Source organism: Anopheles ziemanni, chromosome 2 (assembly GCF_943734765.1).
Source record: "Anopheles ziemanni chromosome 2, idAnoZiCoDA_A2_x.2, whole genome shotgun sequence".
NCBI lineage: Eukaryota > Metazoa > Arthropoda > Insecta > Diptera > Culicidae > Anopheles > Anopheles ziemanni.
The window spans coordinates 74,460,381-74,475,856 of NC_080705.1; the positions used below are offsets into that span (position 1 = coordinate 74,460,381).

The 15,476-nt window shown below is 54.0% G+C and overlaps 1 protein-coding gene across 1 annotated transcript; it reads right to left on the minus strand.

The window, feature by feature from the left end:
* Window positions 1-1,572: 1,572 nt before the first annotated feature.
* On the minus strand, window positions 1,573-14,402 carry LOC131294322 (protocadherin-like wing polarity protein stan). The gene is made up of 7 exons (XM_058322369.1): window positions 12,337-14,402; window positions 4,398-11,109; window positions 4,099-4,319; window positions 2,922-3,849; window positions 2,751-2,820; window positions 1,767-2,691; window positions 1,573-1,606 (listed from the first exon to the last, which is right to left on the minus strand). The coding sequence occupies exons 1-7, from the start codon at window positions 14,400-14,402 to the stop codon at window positions 1,573-1,575; spliced, it is 10,956 nt and encodes a 3,651-aa protein (XP_058178352.1).
* Window positions 14,403-15,476: the final 1,074 nt, after the last annotated feature.

A 15,476-nucleotide genomic window follows, 5' to 3' on the forward strand; every position in this document is an offset into this window, starting at 1 on the left:
TTTTACGCACCTAACCGCTGTCGATGTGATTCAATGATAAGCGACCTTTTTCTGGTGTGTAACAACATCGTAATACTCAAGGCAGTTGATCTTTCGGTATGCAAGGCAGTTCGTTTTTTTTTCTCAATCTGCCGCCGATAAATAGACCGGCTAGTAAAGCGTGCACTAAACAAGCAGCGTTTCTACTACAATTTCGATCGTTCCTTTCCACTGTTGCTTGTGAAAGACCCTGGCAGGTCGTTAATGTTGCATCATACAAATTTCGGTGGAACCATCTTGAATCGTGCATGTTTTACACTTTTGCATAAATAAAAAAAAACCCACGCGCCTCGTTGGGCCATCGATCGAGCCCGGAGAAAAGAACCGTTTACAGCAAAAAAGCGGTAGCGGAGGGAAGGGGATGGATAAAATACGACCACAATCAATAGATCCTAGAGTAGCTCTGTATAAATATATACATCCAAAAACGAACGCAGCCCACCGTTTGAGCTTGCCACGCGGGAATATATCAAAGCTATTGGTTATATGTAGTATAAATATGATACAAAAACTTTGTCTCTGGTCTCGTTTTCGTTTCGCTTGCTTCTTCTTAAATCTATATGTATATGCACGCGCCTTTTGAGCGGGCATCAACCGCTCAACGAAGATGCAAGTAGCATTCCGTCGGGGGGGTTGGATCAGTTAGAGAGGATGGGTAGAGAGCACACAGGGTGTTGTGTCTAGGTAGCACACGGTGGAAGATCATTCTACCAGTCCCGTAGGACCGGGAGAGTCTTTGTTCTATTTTTCACTGCAATCGTCTACATGGCTTTGGAGTTTGTCACAACTTAAACAGTTGTTTCATCATCGTCATTGGGTGCACTAGGAGAGTTTGGAGAAGAGAAAAAAAAAGTTATTATAATGCGTAGAAAAATGGTCCCGATGGTACGATCACACATGTACAAAGTGAGTAAATTTAGATTTTGGTTGATTACATGACTCAGTCATGTGTAATATAAACATACATAAATCAGTGTGCGCGTCCAATATCAATTGGAAAGAAAGGAAAGTTCTAAATCAATTTACGTTCAAAAAAATTAAAATACCACATTTGAAAAATAAAAATTATCCAACAAACAAATGAAACAAATGATCAAATCAAATCAAATGATGAGGCATTAAAATGAGACTAATGTAATTTACTTTTTAATAAAGACACATATAAACTTTCAATACATGATAGGTAAGAAATCTTGATTGCAATTTAAACATATGTAAAACGAACCAAAAACATATCCAGCACTACAATAAATACTACGGTCATATCATACCACTACAATACTACTGTCGGGTTATAAACAATTTCTATATATACATTTATTGAAGCATACATTACTAGTTCCTTGAACTATGCAAAATTTAAAGGAAAATCAAATAAAACTAATACCATGCAAAAACACACAAGGAGGTTAGAAATAACTATCACTTAAACTTACTATTATTGTTGTTCCCATTTTTAATAAAGTTGTCTATATGAAATGTGGCCTGTTCCACTTTCATTCTGTTGGTTGCACTGCTTGCTTGTATTTTGTTTTATTCTAAGATTTTTAGACGATCCCAACACCATCTAGTCGGAGTGTTGACGGGGAAGAGTTATGGGTAAAGAAAAAAAATACGGACAAATATGTAGACCATGATTGCCATGTCGAACGTTACTCGTAGTTAGCGCTAGTGAAAAAACGGGCTCGTAACGGGGAAAGAAAAACGTATTAAAACCTTTAACTTACTCATTTCCACCGGTCAGTTGGCCGAGCGATTGCAACGGTGCCGGTGAAATGCCATCCGTTCCGCGCATTAGGAGCGGTGGCGGAGGAGAAGAGGTATGGTGAGAGTCCAAGTGCCCACCGAGACCGTCCATTCCCGGGTGGTGCGACATACGGCCTCCTCCCACCCCATTGTGGCCGTTACTGCTACTGTGCACCAGGTGGTCCTCTTCGGCGGTGTACGGGAAGTTGTACGGGTTTTTGTCAGAACCTTCGGACATCCTGTCGGAGTCACCCCCACCACCTCCATGGTGTTTAATCTGCTGCTGTTGCTGGCGTTGTTGTTGCTGATAGTCGTTTTTGAGCAGCGACTGAACGCTCGATTTGAACGACATGGCGTGCGAGCCCGGCGGACTGTAGAGATCGGCCGGTGTTCCCAGCCCGTGGTACGGTGATTCCGCTCCACCAGTGCCGGCCCCATAGCCGAGAGTGCGCGACCGTTCGTAGAGTGATTCCTTCAGCGCGTACGGATTCTCGTGCTGGTACGCGCGCATATGATTGATGATCTGCATCGAGCCGGTGTGGCGCGCTTCCGCGATCGGCACACCACCACCACTTCCGTTCACCGACGACGCGTAGTGGTGCGGAAGTGTGCTTGCCGGGTTCGCCGTCGATTGCGTGTCGTAGCGCTTGGCGTAGTCCGTTGGCGGCACGTACTTGTCCGTCGGTCCGTAGTTGCTATAGTTGCGGTCACTGTGCAGGTCCGTGTTTGAGTAGCCGATGTTGTAGTTCTCCTGAATGTTTTCCAGTATCGACGGTGGCATGTTCATGCGGTTCTGATGCAGGTACGAAGTTTCCGTAATGTCCGGGTTTGGCAGCGAACCGCCATTGGTGGGCGATTTGTGCGGGTGGGCCTCATTGTCAGATCCAGTTTCTTGTGACCATCGTCCTTTAATTAGAGAATCATAAATTATTGTGTGATTTTGAAAACACCAACAATTAACTTACCATTTCCGGGAGGCAAATAGTTGCCTGCGTTTTGATTGGGCCATCTAGTAGGCGTAACATTCGGGAAAAGCTGAAATAGAACAGAGAAAAAGCGTTACTTATCGTCGCGTTACGATTCCAAAAGATTCAGTTACACTGAAAACTTTGATAGATTGAACGTAATCTCATTACCTGTGGGCTCTGGACGACGTGCAGCTCCGGTGGTGTGGTCGCCACATGCTCTGTAATGTTCGGAAGGTACGAAGTGCTGCACACTCCGGTGCTTCGGTGTGTGCTACTATTTCTTCCAACGCGCGACTCCTCGTCGTCACTCGAGTGGCTCGAGGCAAGCTCCAGACTGCGTCCATCCGTTTCACTACCCGAATCCGAGTCCCGCCGGTGCCGTCGGTGGCTACGTCGTTCGCCATCACCGTGCCGTCCCTGGCCCTGGCCATTCTTGATCTTGCGCAGTGCGCTTTCTTCGTAGTGGCCACGCATGTACGACGCTACACCGTCACTGTTGTAGTTTGAGGTGGATGTAGACGTGTGCCGGAACTGCCCGTCGCTTCGGTACGGGCTCGAGCTCGTCTTGGCCGTGCTACGTGAGGTCGTACTGGAGGTGCTGATGCCGATGTTACGCCGGGCTGTCTCGTACTGCCCGCCACCGGAAGGACCACCGGCAAACCCGGGCGTTTTCGGAGAACCCACGTTCTGGGAGCTGCTGCTGATGGCGATCGATGAGTCGAGCAGTGGTACCTTACGTCCGATGCACCGCAGGAAGGCGTTGTGCAGGTTTTCGCGAACACGTTTGTTGATGATACAGTAGCCGATTACGGAGAACAGCGAATGCATGATTACCACCGCCGATAGGAGCATATTAAGTAGCTGGGAGTTATCCGACGCAGACAGTACGGCCAGCACCCACATGATGCCTAGTAGCGGAAGCGACACGACCGAAAGCCAGAGCAGTGTACGTAGGTTTCCGAATCCGAGCACGTGGTCCTTGATCGTGAAGGCCGCCTTCACCGAGAGGAATAGTATGAACAGATCAAACACGGAAACGATGGCGATCGGTCCAACCATCCACCAGATCACGGATTCGTAAACGGATAGCCAGCAGCTGTAACGAAAATTGTATATGCGTTATCTTAACTGAACAAACAGTTTTGTTGCAAAGTTCCCAATTAAAAAGTTTAAGAATCTGTGATAAACTCAGTAGGTTCATTTAGACATATTGTAAAAACCATAGTAAGCTTAGCTTAGCATCTTGTATAAAAAGGAAGACCGCAGGACACAGTAGTTTTGAAACATAAAAACACATTAAAAGATTATCTCTAACTGCAGCCAATTGCGTTAAATTAATACTTACAATAAACTGTTTCCATACTCGTGCACACGCACTCCAACCGACAGTCCGACGAGTAGTGCCGGTGCACCGTAACCGATGGTATGATAGAATCCCATCGGTCCGTGGTTGATGTCGCGCATCTCCGTCAGCATTCGGTACAGATGAACACAATCCACCGTTGTCCACGCAAATGCCGCTAGCCACGAGTAGTGAAGCGCAATGGCCACCAGTTTACACGGGAACTAAGGGGGATGAGAATGGGCAAAGTTAGTGCCATTTGTCGAACAACGGTTCCTCCCGAGCCATGCCCTGTATCTTACCTCGTTATCCAGCAACTCCCGGCGAGCCTGTATGGCAACGAAGAACAACAGTTCGGCGGTGAAGATGCAGAAGAGCAGATTCTGGTGGATGCTGTTGGAGTTGGTCTGAAGTCCACGCAGTAGCGCCAGGGAAATAATCACCGCAAGCAGAATAGGTAGCGACAGTAGGAACGCTGAGTACGAAGTGATCTGCACCAGCAGCGATGGTTCGGGAATGTCCTCTGGATCGATGACGTCCACCAGTACGGCGTAGGTAGCGAGCTGATTGCACGTACAGTTCACCGTAATCGTATCGTTGTGTCCGATCGCTTCGTAATTGGGAATCTCCGTCTGACAGCCGATGCGAGTCCACAGGTTCGAGTGCGTATTCCATCGTACGCACTGTGGATTCGAGCGGGGCACGAACCGATTCCGCGGAATATTTAACCACATTTGCAGTTTTACCGCCTGAGGCAAATGCGGTTGCCCGAGGGGCACGTAATTCGTGCGGGATGATTCTACGTCCATCTCGGCCGACGAAGCACTCGTGCCCACACCTTCCGCCGTTACGACGTTCCTGCGGCGCTTGCGACGTTCCGAGCCAACTTCAGACGATCGAAGCTCGGCGGAGGACATTTGTTCGCTCCTGGACAGTACTACCGTTTCCGGGACGCTTCCTCCGTGGAAGTAGTCCTCTGGGTCTCCACCACCGTCGGGCGACCCGACCATCGGTACCTCCGGGGCGTGCTGGTCAAGCGTATCCAAACCTTCCTCGCGATCACTCATATCGTGAATGGATATTTTGATCTCGTTCATCGTGAGCTTTTCGTTGGGCTGCTGTGCTTTCGTTTGCGGTGGTGCCATTGTTTCCACGTGGTTCGTGTCCCCACTGGGAACCGAAACCGATTCCTTCCCCGTTGAGCCCGTTGCGGCCGATTCCGGTGTGACGATTGCGATCGAGAGCACACTGCTGGCAATCTGCATGTCCACGCCCCAGCGGCGCGTAACGGTTTCATCGTAATTGGCCGGAAACAGCTCGCCGGCGTCCTTGTACTGGGCGTACGTGAAGATGGCCCGATGCTCCGCGATCGTGCTCACCACCTCGTTCTTGTCCGGCGGTATGATGCCGAGCATGTCGAGCGCCACGAGTACGCGCGTATGCCGATCAAACTTTGACCGATCCTGGATGTAGTTGTTGTACTTCGGGAAGGCAATGTACGGATGCTTCTGCTTGGGTGAGCTCTGCAGGAAGGAACTCGTGTCCGGCAGGATGACCGTTTCCGCGTGGTGCACCACCTGGTGGTGTTGGAGCTTGCTACCCTGCTGCTGCTCACGCTGTTTCACCATTTGCGACTCGTACCCGAACAGCGACTCCGATGTCACAATGTCCATCCCGAGCGCCATGTTCTTGTGCACGATCTCGAACGGGTTCGTGTAGGTGTCGTGCTGCGAGCGAGCGAGTACGATCATGTAGCGGTTGAATGCATCGATCAGCTCGTCCGGACCGCGTCCGGTTAGATCGTGAACCCGGCGCCACTCGCCAGCGTACCGACGGTCCAGAATTTCCCCGGCACTCTCCACCAAATTACGCACGTAATGTTTGTCCTGGCTGTGCGAAAGGTTCAATCCGGCCTGGAACGACTCGTAGCGCATCAGCTCGTGTAACAGCCGGTTGGTAATCAGCAGATCGGCCCCATATAGCTTGCTCTGCACGAACGACTGCCCATCGTTCATCAGGTAGTCCAGCTCGAAGTCATCCTCGCGCCATACGCCCTTTCCCCCGCTCTCTCGATCGATCGTGTAGTAGTCGTTCATGCGGGACGTATCGCCGGGTGTACGATCCGGCCCGGCATGCTGTTGTCCACCGACGGTCACACACGCTTGCTGCAGTGTGGCGGCAACCTTCACCGAAATGAACGTGTTCAGCTCGAGTCCGTCCACTTCGATCTGGGACAGTTGTTTGCGCAGATCGAGGAACGCTTCCGACGTGCAGTTGAACATGTCCGGTGCACCCCAGCCGCTCTGTACCTGGTCGCAACGACGCGTTCCCTTACCCCGGGCCGGTGCCGGGCAGTTTTCCACCGCCAGCTCACCGAACGCCGTGCGGGGCCACCAGAGACCGGCCGAGTGCGACTTCGGACAACCATCGTACACAACTTCGCACCCGTTCAGTGTGACCTCGGCGTACGGGTTCGAGCAGGAGTCGCACCGACGACCAATCACACCCTCCCGACACTCGCACTGGCCCGAGCTGTTGCACGACTTACCGTACGAGCCGACGGCGTAGCACTCGCAAGGCAGGCACGTAGTGTCGTTAACCGGTTGGTAGTGGTTCTCCCGGCAGTAGCACTGGCCGGTGGTTTTGTCGCAGTTCGGATGATAGCCCTGCTTCACGTTGCACTTGCAGGGGCCACAGCTACGTTCACCCCACCATCCGGCCGGGCACGGTTGCTGGATCGTGTTCTCGCAGTATTCGCCCGAGCTGAGCGTGCTGTTGCACTCGCACCGGTAACCCTTCACGTTGGCCGTGTCCGCTCGGCACACTCCATTGTCCGAGCAGGGTTTCACCGTGCACACCGGCTTGCAGTCGACACCAACGTACCCATGCAGGCACTCGCAGTATGCCTCGTCCCAGTTGCTCACGCAGATCGATTCCTCCGGACAACCGGTCTCCGGACACCGGGCGTTCGAGGTGCACCCATCCACGACGTTCTCACGCACCGTCGGTCGCTTCAGCACCGACTGCACACCACCGACGCGCACATCCTGAATGCATCCCTCGAAGTTCTCCGATGATCCGCCACCATAGTGTTGCTGCCCGATCGTACCCTCCAGTCCGCCGATGACGATCCGTCCCACGTACAACCCTTGGATCTTCTGCGACACTGGCAGCACGCCGTTACGCTGACCGTAGTCCACCGTCAGCGAGACCTCCGTGCCCATCCACTTGATCTCCACCCGGTGCCACCGCCCATCGGCCAAGTCGGCGCCGACCAACTGCACCGGTTCCCCGTTGTACGCGTACTGCAGTGTGCCATCGCGCAACGAAACCACGGCCGAGCTATTCTGGCCCACCTGAATCTCCATCACGAACGTATCGCGCTTGCGAGTGCGCACCGAGAACGCCGTTAGCCAGGGCAGCTGGATGGGACGCAGCAGCGGGTTGAAGCTGAGAATGCCATCACCCTGGAAGCGCCACGGGAGCGCCACCGATTCCTGGCACGCGTTTCCCGTGAACCCATCCGGACAATCGCATTCCCACCCTTCGCCCCAGCCCTCCCGACAGGTGCCTCCGTTGAAACACGGTTCCGATGCACAAGAGGCCGCCTTCTGCGGGCATCCCGCGACCGTACCGTTATCCGCAATGTACGCCCCGAGATCCACGTACCGATGGTCGATGTACAGATCCGAGATGCAGCCCACGAAGCTGTGCGATTTGATCGGGAAGTTGGCCGGAATCTTTGGCAACCCGCCGACCTGCAGCGGGCCCGTTAGGTCGAAAAATCGATGGCACGGTTCGACGAGAGACGCACACCGACGGTCCAGCACGAGTGTCGTCTGATTCGCACAGTTCCAACGCTCGCCGAGCTCCGCCAAAGCCGTGGCCGTATCGCAGCTGTCCAGCGAGAGCAGTACCGTGCGGTTGAAGTAGCGTACCTCCACCGTGTGCCAGTTACCGTCGGAAACCTTCCGCCGCTGGTTTACCGTCACCGATTCAACGCGATCGCCGAGCGAAAACGAAAACAGTACGCGCCCGTTAATGATCTCCAGCGCGATGAAATCGTGCTGTTCGTTGTAGCGTCCATTGTACAGCAGCAGGCCACTGTCACGCACGGTCGCAAAACGGAGCCGTATGTTGAACCGATGTCGCTGTCGCATGCCCGGGAACGTGAGAAACGAGTTGCGCGAGAACGAACGTGACATTAGCTCGCAGGTTTTCGTATACGGTGGCCAGTGGCCGCCGTGGCCACTCGAGAGGCAACTGTACCCATCACCGCACACCTCCGAGACGCACGGCTTGAGGCTGGTGATGGCCGTTTCGCAATTTACGCCGGTGTACGCTTCGGAGCAGACGCACGAGTAGCCACCCTCCTTGCGCACGCAGCTACCCCCGTTCGCACAGGGGTCCGAGTAGCACAGGTCAACCTCCGTGTCGCACAGATAGTGCTCCTTGCTGCCGGTAAAACCCTCCGGACACTTGCAGGCGAACGTGTTGACCGGGTGAATCGGACGGAAGAGCACCGTGTCGCTGTGGATGAAGCCGGATGCGTTGCCGAACTTAAGCACCGAAAGGCACTGCTCGTAGTTCAGGCAAGGTTCCCGCACGCACAGGTTGTCGTCGAATGGGAGCACACGTACCGTCGCCAACCTGGCCAGGATGGCCCGGTTCAGGTAAATGCGCTCCTGAAGGTACTGCGAGCTGTAGTACTCCTCGAACGCGACATCCGGCCGTCGGGCGGAGAAGCTGACGTTCAGTATCTTCCCGCTGACGTCGATGTCCTCCTGGATGGAGAACAGGAATATGTTTTCCTTCGGGCACGGGATGATGGCGGCCAGCCCGTCGAGGAAGAAGCTAAGCAGCGGCGACAGGAACGCTTCCTCCGTCATCTCGTCCAGCCGCACCGTGACCGAGTTGAACAGCATGTCCTCCGTGATGAGCCGCACAATCAGCTGCATGATCGCCTTCGCCTCGTTAATCCCATCCGTCACCGACACCTCCATCGTGGCGAACTTGGGCACGTTCGTGTTCAGCTGCGGGCTAAGCGTAAGCCCTCCGGTTGAACTATTCAAGCGCAGCAGGTTCGCATTGTTCCCCGACAGAATGCGGTAGGTCAAGCGGTCCGTGACGTCAGCATCGAACGCCGGTATCCGCCCGATCACTCCACTCGGGAAGCAGTCGCGGAAGTTGTTGAAGATGACCTGGAAGTCGCGCAAGACGGGCGCATTGTCGTTCACGTCCGTTACCAGTACCTCTACGTAGACGTCGTTACGCAGCGGAGGACTCGCTGCTCGTATGATCAGCTCGAAGCGCTTCCGGGGCGACTCGTAGTCCAGCTCGGTCATCGTCAGCAGCTGCGCCCGGTCCGATCCGGGTCGGGTAACGAGCGAGAACGAGTTCGAATCGTCACCACCGATGATCGAGTAGTGTACGATCGCGTTCACACCCTCGTCCGGATCGTGTGCATAGATCTCACCCACGACCGACCCAACCGGGCTGTTCTCCGGCACGTACAGCGTCAGCTTGTCCGAGGCGAAGGTCGGCGGCGAGTCGTTCACGTCGTCCAGCCGGATCTGTACCTCCACGCTGCTGCTCATCGTTGGCGTGCCCTTGTCGCTCGCGATCGCCGTCAGATGGTACACCGGGATGCTCTCGCGATCGAGTCCCTTGTTCGTGCGGATCACACCGGAGATCGGATCCACCACGAAAGAACCCTCGTCGACGTCCTTTTGGGCGAGCGCGTACTTCACCCGCCCATTCAGGCCCATGTCAGCGTCAGTGGCACCGATCTGCACCACCGACGTGCCGATCAGCGCGTCCTCCGGGATCGTCGCCTGGTACAACGGGACCTTAAACGCCGGCGCATTGTCGTTCACGTCCGTCACGGCGATCTCCACGTCGGTCGTGTCGCTGAGCGAAGGGTTGCCACCGTCTTTGGCCGTCACCGTCAGCAGGTACCCGCTCGTGCTTTCCCGATCGAGCTTGGCGTTCGTCACGATCGCGCCAGTTTGTGCGTTTATTGCGAACGGTTCATTCGCTCCCAGTCCGTTCACCGACTCATCGTTCAGCAGGTACGTAATCTGTGCGTTAATGCCGACGTCACTGTCCGTGGCCGATACGACCAGCACGGTCGTGCCGATCGGTGCGTCCTCAAACACCGACGCACTGTACGGGGCGTTCTCAAACACTGGCGCAAAGTTGTTCGCATCAGTGATGTTGATGTTCACGATGGCCGTATCCGTCCGCTGGCCACTGTCGGTCGCCGTGATGGTCAACGCGAACCGACGCTCCTGCTTGTAGTCGAGCGGTTGCGCGATCGTGATCAACCCGCGCCCATTCTGCGACGTAATTGCAAAGCGACCCCGCGTGTTTCCCGCCGTTATCTCGTAGTGCAGCCGCGAGTCCTCATCCGGATCGGTGGCCGTCACGGTCGTCACCGGCGTGCCCGGCGGTTGATCCTCCGCCAGCATCGCCTCGTAGTACTTCGGGCTGAACGTCGGATCGTTGTCGTTCACGTCCTGTATCGTGACGATCACCGACGTGCTGGCCGACTTCGGCGGAATGCCACCGTCGACGGCGACCACCTGGAAGCTGTACCGGCTCTGCTCCTCCCGATCGAGCGCCTTCGTCGTGTGAATCCATCCGGTGCGCGGATCGACCGCCAGCGGCATTCCGTCGTCCCGGTTCTGGATGCTGTACGTAATCTCCGAGTTGGCCCCCTCGTCCGAGTCGTACGCCTGCACGCGCACAATGTTGTACCCGACAGGAACGCTCTCGAGCACGGCCTCCTGGAACTGGGACGTGTAGAAACGGGGCGCATTATCGTTCGCATCGAGCACGTTCACCAGCAGCTGGGTCGTGTTGGAGCGCGACGGACTGCCACCGTCCTGCGCCCGGATCACCAGCCGGTAGCTGCGGACGCTCTCGTAGTCCAGCGGCTTCACCAGCGACACGTCACCGCTCATCGAGTCGATGGAAAACTGTGATTGCGTATTTCCGCCGATAATGGCGTAGCTGTGGAGTGGACGAACACATGGAACGAGGGAACGAAAAAATAATTAGTTCTGCGTTTGATCGAGGGCTCTCTCCGCCCCAAGTGCGGGACAGACAAATTGAAAAGCATCGCGCGGATTCGCGAATCGAGATTGGCTGTTCCGTTAGGATTCACCCCGTGGGGAATTATTGGAACGAAAGAATTTCAAAGACAGCAATCAGCGGCCAATTTTTTGTAATCGTTCACAATTCACCGAGAAAAGCGTTGGATTGGTTGTCCCATTCAAATCCACTTGGAAATCCCTTGACGATTAAAATGGAAACCATTATCATGATAACTTGAACACTCGCACAAAGGGGACAAACTATAAAATGTATGCTCGAGCCAGCAGGTTTCACCAAACCGGAAAAAAACAGTAAAAGATTATCCGGCAAACGTTTGAGTAGTAAACTGAACTGTGAAATTATCATTCACAATAATTTACGTAAAGGAATGGAAAATCAATTGAGAAATGTGTATAGCAGCCTGCATTGCACTATATTTCGACCTAAAATTAGAAAATTCTAAATGTTTTCGAGGAGATTAAATTATATTTTTTCTTTGCACGGATTGAACCGTATTGTGACAAACAGGAATCTGTAGCAGAATAATATGAGGATAAGCAAAAGCTAACGTAAATAAAGTGCAAGATACATTATACGAAGTAAGTATAAAGTAATATTTTAACGTTACCCTTTCTCGAGGTCAACATTGCTGCCTTTTAATTTATTTTTAAAGATTAGATAGATTGAATTGTCTAAACAATTTTTTTGTCGATTAAATATGTTGTATACAAGTCATGTTGTTTGACTTCGCAGTTATCATCTTGATTGATGGTTCGACAGCAGTTAATCAAATAACATAACATGATTGTGTCGATTAAAACGATTAAGAAACACGCCCTTCATTATTATTATTATGTGGCAAGACATCCGCTACTGGGGCAAGGCCTCTCTCCGAAGAGAGTTTCAGTAACCGAGAGACGGTATATTATACCGATCTATAATATACCGTCACCCGTTCGTAATACCGGAGGGTGCCAAGACTCGAGATTCGATCCCACACCTGTGGCGTGGTGTTTCCTCGCGCTACCGCTGCGCCATGGGCACCCCCATGGGGGGTGCACGCGCCTCATGGGGCACGCGCCTCATTACAGATAGCAGATATCTCACAAGCTCTGTTCAACCGGCTGAAGGTACGTAACTTACCGAATCGCGGCGTTGTTGCCCTGATCTGCATCCGTCGCCTGGATGTGCGCGATGACGTTGTTCTCGTTTGCCCACTGGTCCTCACGAACCTGCACCGTGTAGGTGCGCTCACTGAACTGCGGATAGTTGTCGTTGTCGTCCAGGATCTTCACCAGCACCGTCGTCGTGGCCGATTTGCGCTCCGACTGCGGGGTGGCCATGTCGGTTGCCGTCACCGTGATCGTGTACATGCCGGACACCTCCCGATCCAAGGCACTGCGCGTCGAAATGGTGCCACTCCGGGCATCGATTCGGAACTTGTGCGCACTGTCGTCGTCTCGCACTGGCGGCGTTCCATCGTCTCCATCGCCGGGGCCAGCATGTTCCTCCGCCGACGTCTGGTGGTGTTCCCCGGTGATGCTCGTGATCATGTACTCAATATCGGCGTTCTTGCCAATGTCCTGGTCGGTCGCGCGAATCGTAATCACGGTCGAGCCGACACTGACACCCTCCCGGACCGTCGCGTGGAACTGCTCGGCCTCGAACGTCGGCGTGTGATCGTTGCAGTCCAGCACGTTCACCTGCAACGTCGTGGTGCCGGAGCGCGGTGGAAAGCTGTCGTCGGTGGCGATCACGCGAAAGTAGTGCACATCCATCAGCTCGCGATCGAGCGTGGCTGACGTTGTCACGACGCCGGTTCGCGAGTCCACCTTAAACATTGCCTGCGACCTCGAATCGAGCAGCGACACGAGCGAGTACACGACCGGTGATTCCTCCGGGTCTCGGGCGCGCACCGTCGTAACACTCGCTCCGACCGGCTGTTCCTCGAGCACCGAAGCCACGTAGAGCGCCTGCTCGAAGTACGGGCTCTGGTTGCGTAGCTCCCTCCGCACCCGCCGCGCAATATCCGTGTCGTTCAGCTCCTGATGATGGTAGACGATCTTCAGCCGATGATCGGCGTCCACAATGTCGCGCCGATCACACCGCACGCTGTACGTGATGATCACCTTCCAGAGCGTCTCCGGGATGCAGAGATCACCCGTCGCGATCAGATCACCGGAGCGCGTCTCGATCTCGAATCGCTCGTCGTTCACGTCCAAATATCGCACGGTGCAGTGATTCATTACCGTTTTCGGCAGGAACGCCGTGATCGAGTTGATGAACTGCGACCGCTTGAGGCAGATTTTTTTCCACCGATCGGTCGTGTGGATCGCGTACGACGCGAACGTCTCCGAGATCCACTGCTTCGCGTCCGCTATCTTGCGGTGTATCCGGTCTGCCGGCAGATCTCGTATCTCGCGACGCTTCCGGCTAAGAATGTTATGCCGGTACGCGTTCTCCAGCACCGTGTCGTACAGGATGTCACCCTCCCGGAACGTCGTGTAGTTGGTGACGCTGTCGGTTGCCGCCAGCCAGGGGTACTCGGACCGATAGTACGTGAACCGGTCACCCCGGTACTCGCCGTACATTCTCCGCTGCTGTTCGATCTCCTCCGTGTCTTCTTCTTCCTCCTCAAGTGCAGGCAAGGGCTCATCCTGCACATCCTTCACCAATCGGTACACCGGCCCCACCGCCCTTCGGTACCGCTCGTGAGTGTGATGATGATGCTGATAGCCGGTATCATCCTCCTCGAACAGCTTCCGGAAGCTGGCCGCCACCGCTTCGTCCTCGTCGGAACAATTGTGCCCAACGATGAATATCCTTATCGGGAGGCTGTAGTAGTCGATGCTACGCAGCCGGTTCGAGGTCGAGTCGACGTAGAACGTGAACAGGGTGGGATAGTAGATCCCGTCGCACTGCAGCTTGCGCTTCAGGCTGACCTGCCCGTTGCCAGGATCCACCCGCAGCAGATGGTGCACGTAGTGTGCCGACTTGTGCGCGTTGATCTTGTAGTGTCGCTCGGAGCCGAGCTTGTAAACGGACGAATTGAACAGCACCTTGCCCGGTTCGTCGTCCTCGCTTGCTATGATCATGTAGCCGCTCGTCCGGGGCACACCGTGGAGCACCACCAGGAGCAGCAGCAGAACCGTGGTCGCAGCCACCAGCCGGAACCTTCGCACGGTCATCGTCGTGAGCTTTTCCGTCATGTTTGCCGTCGTCGCCGCACACCGCTATTCACCGACGTTGCTCACGCTGGCGGGCATGGTCGTGAGGCTGCGGGGGGAAAAAACAGGAGAATGAAAATGATCAAGTCGTACACGTCTGACCAGAAGAATCCGCTACGCTAAACTAATAATTAGAGTCACTGCACTGCACACACTGCACCCCATTTTCCTTCGAGCCTCGACCATCCCCTGTTTTGTATACGATACGCACACACTCACACACGCACATCTAGCACTCCCCCTAAGTATTTCTGAACGGAACAGAAAAGCCGTACTTTTCCGGGTTTCCGTCGAACTACGATGAATCATCACCAAGCGGCGGTGTTTTCCCTGGGCCGCGTGTCGACCACCGCCACACCTCCCCAAGGGAAATATATCGATTTTCCCCCTACTATGCGCAAACACACAAGAAACGGCAGTCGCACACACCCACCTCTTTCTCTCTCCCTCTCTCTCTCCTTTCACCCATGTTCGTGTACGTATACTACGTACGTAAGACAAGGGGTGCTTGTGCACAGGATAATACACTAGACATCGACAAACTGGGGTAACAACGGATCAAACCCGCCGTATCGGCGGCCTTAAGGACGAACGCCGAAGAGGGTCGCGTTCGGTTGTGTTGGTGGCGAAGTCCTTCCGCTGCTGGTGATGGTGGCAACGGTTGTAGGCGGAACGGAACCGGCAAGATTACACACAACCACCCGAATACAACACAACAAACTAAATTATACAAACGCTTCCCTTGCTACGGGAAGGAAAAGTCCTCTACCGTGCACTTCACGGTTACGACGAACAGGGACACCTTCAGGAGTTGGGTTGATTTTGCCGAAAACCAGAAAGCAACAAAAAAAAAAGCAAAACACGAGCAAATTTCCCCACATCATAATGTCGCAATGGTACGCAATATGTGCATGCAATGGTCCATTGGAAGTAACCACACATAAAACACGGCATGTTTGCACATGCGAACTTTCTATGGCATCCTTGCGGAGGGAATACCTGCGTCGTGCACTGAAGGGATGTCTGAAAGTAATATAATACCAGGCCATAATTTCA

Bases quoted from the DNA above. Each gene is read 5' to 3' on its own strand.
- LOC131294322 (XM_058322369.1), bottom strand. From the start codon at position 14,402: ATGACGGAAAAGCTCACGACGATGACCGTGCGAAGGTTCCGGCTGGTG. The intron at 3,850-4,098 runs GTAAGTATTAAT...TTTTCGTTACAG, and splicing joins GAGTATGGAAACAGTTTATT to CTGCTGGCTATCCGTTTACG. The intron at 2,821-2,921 runs GTAATGAGATTA...GTTCTATTTCAG, and splicing joins ACGTCGTCCAGAGCCCACAG to CTTTTCCCGAATGTTACGCC.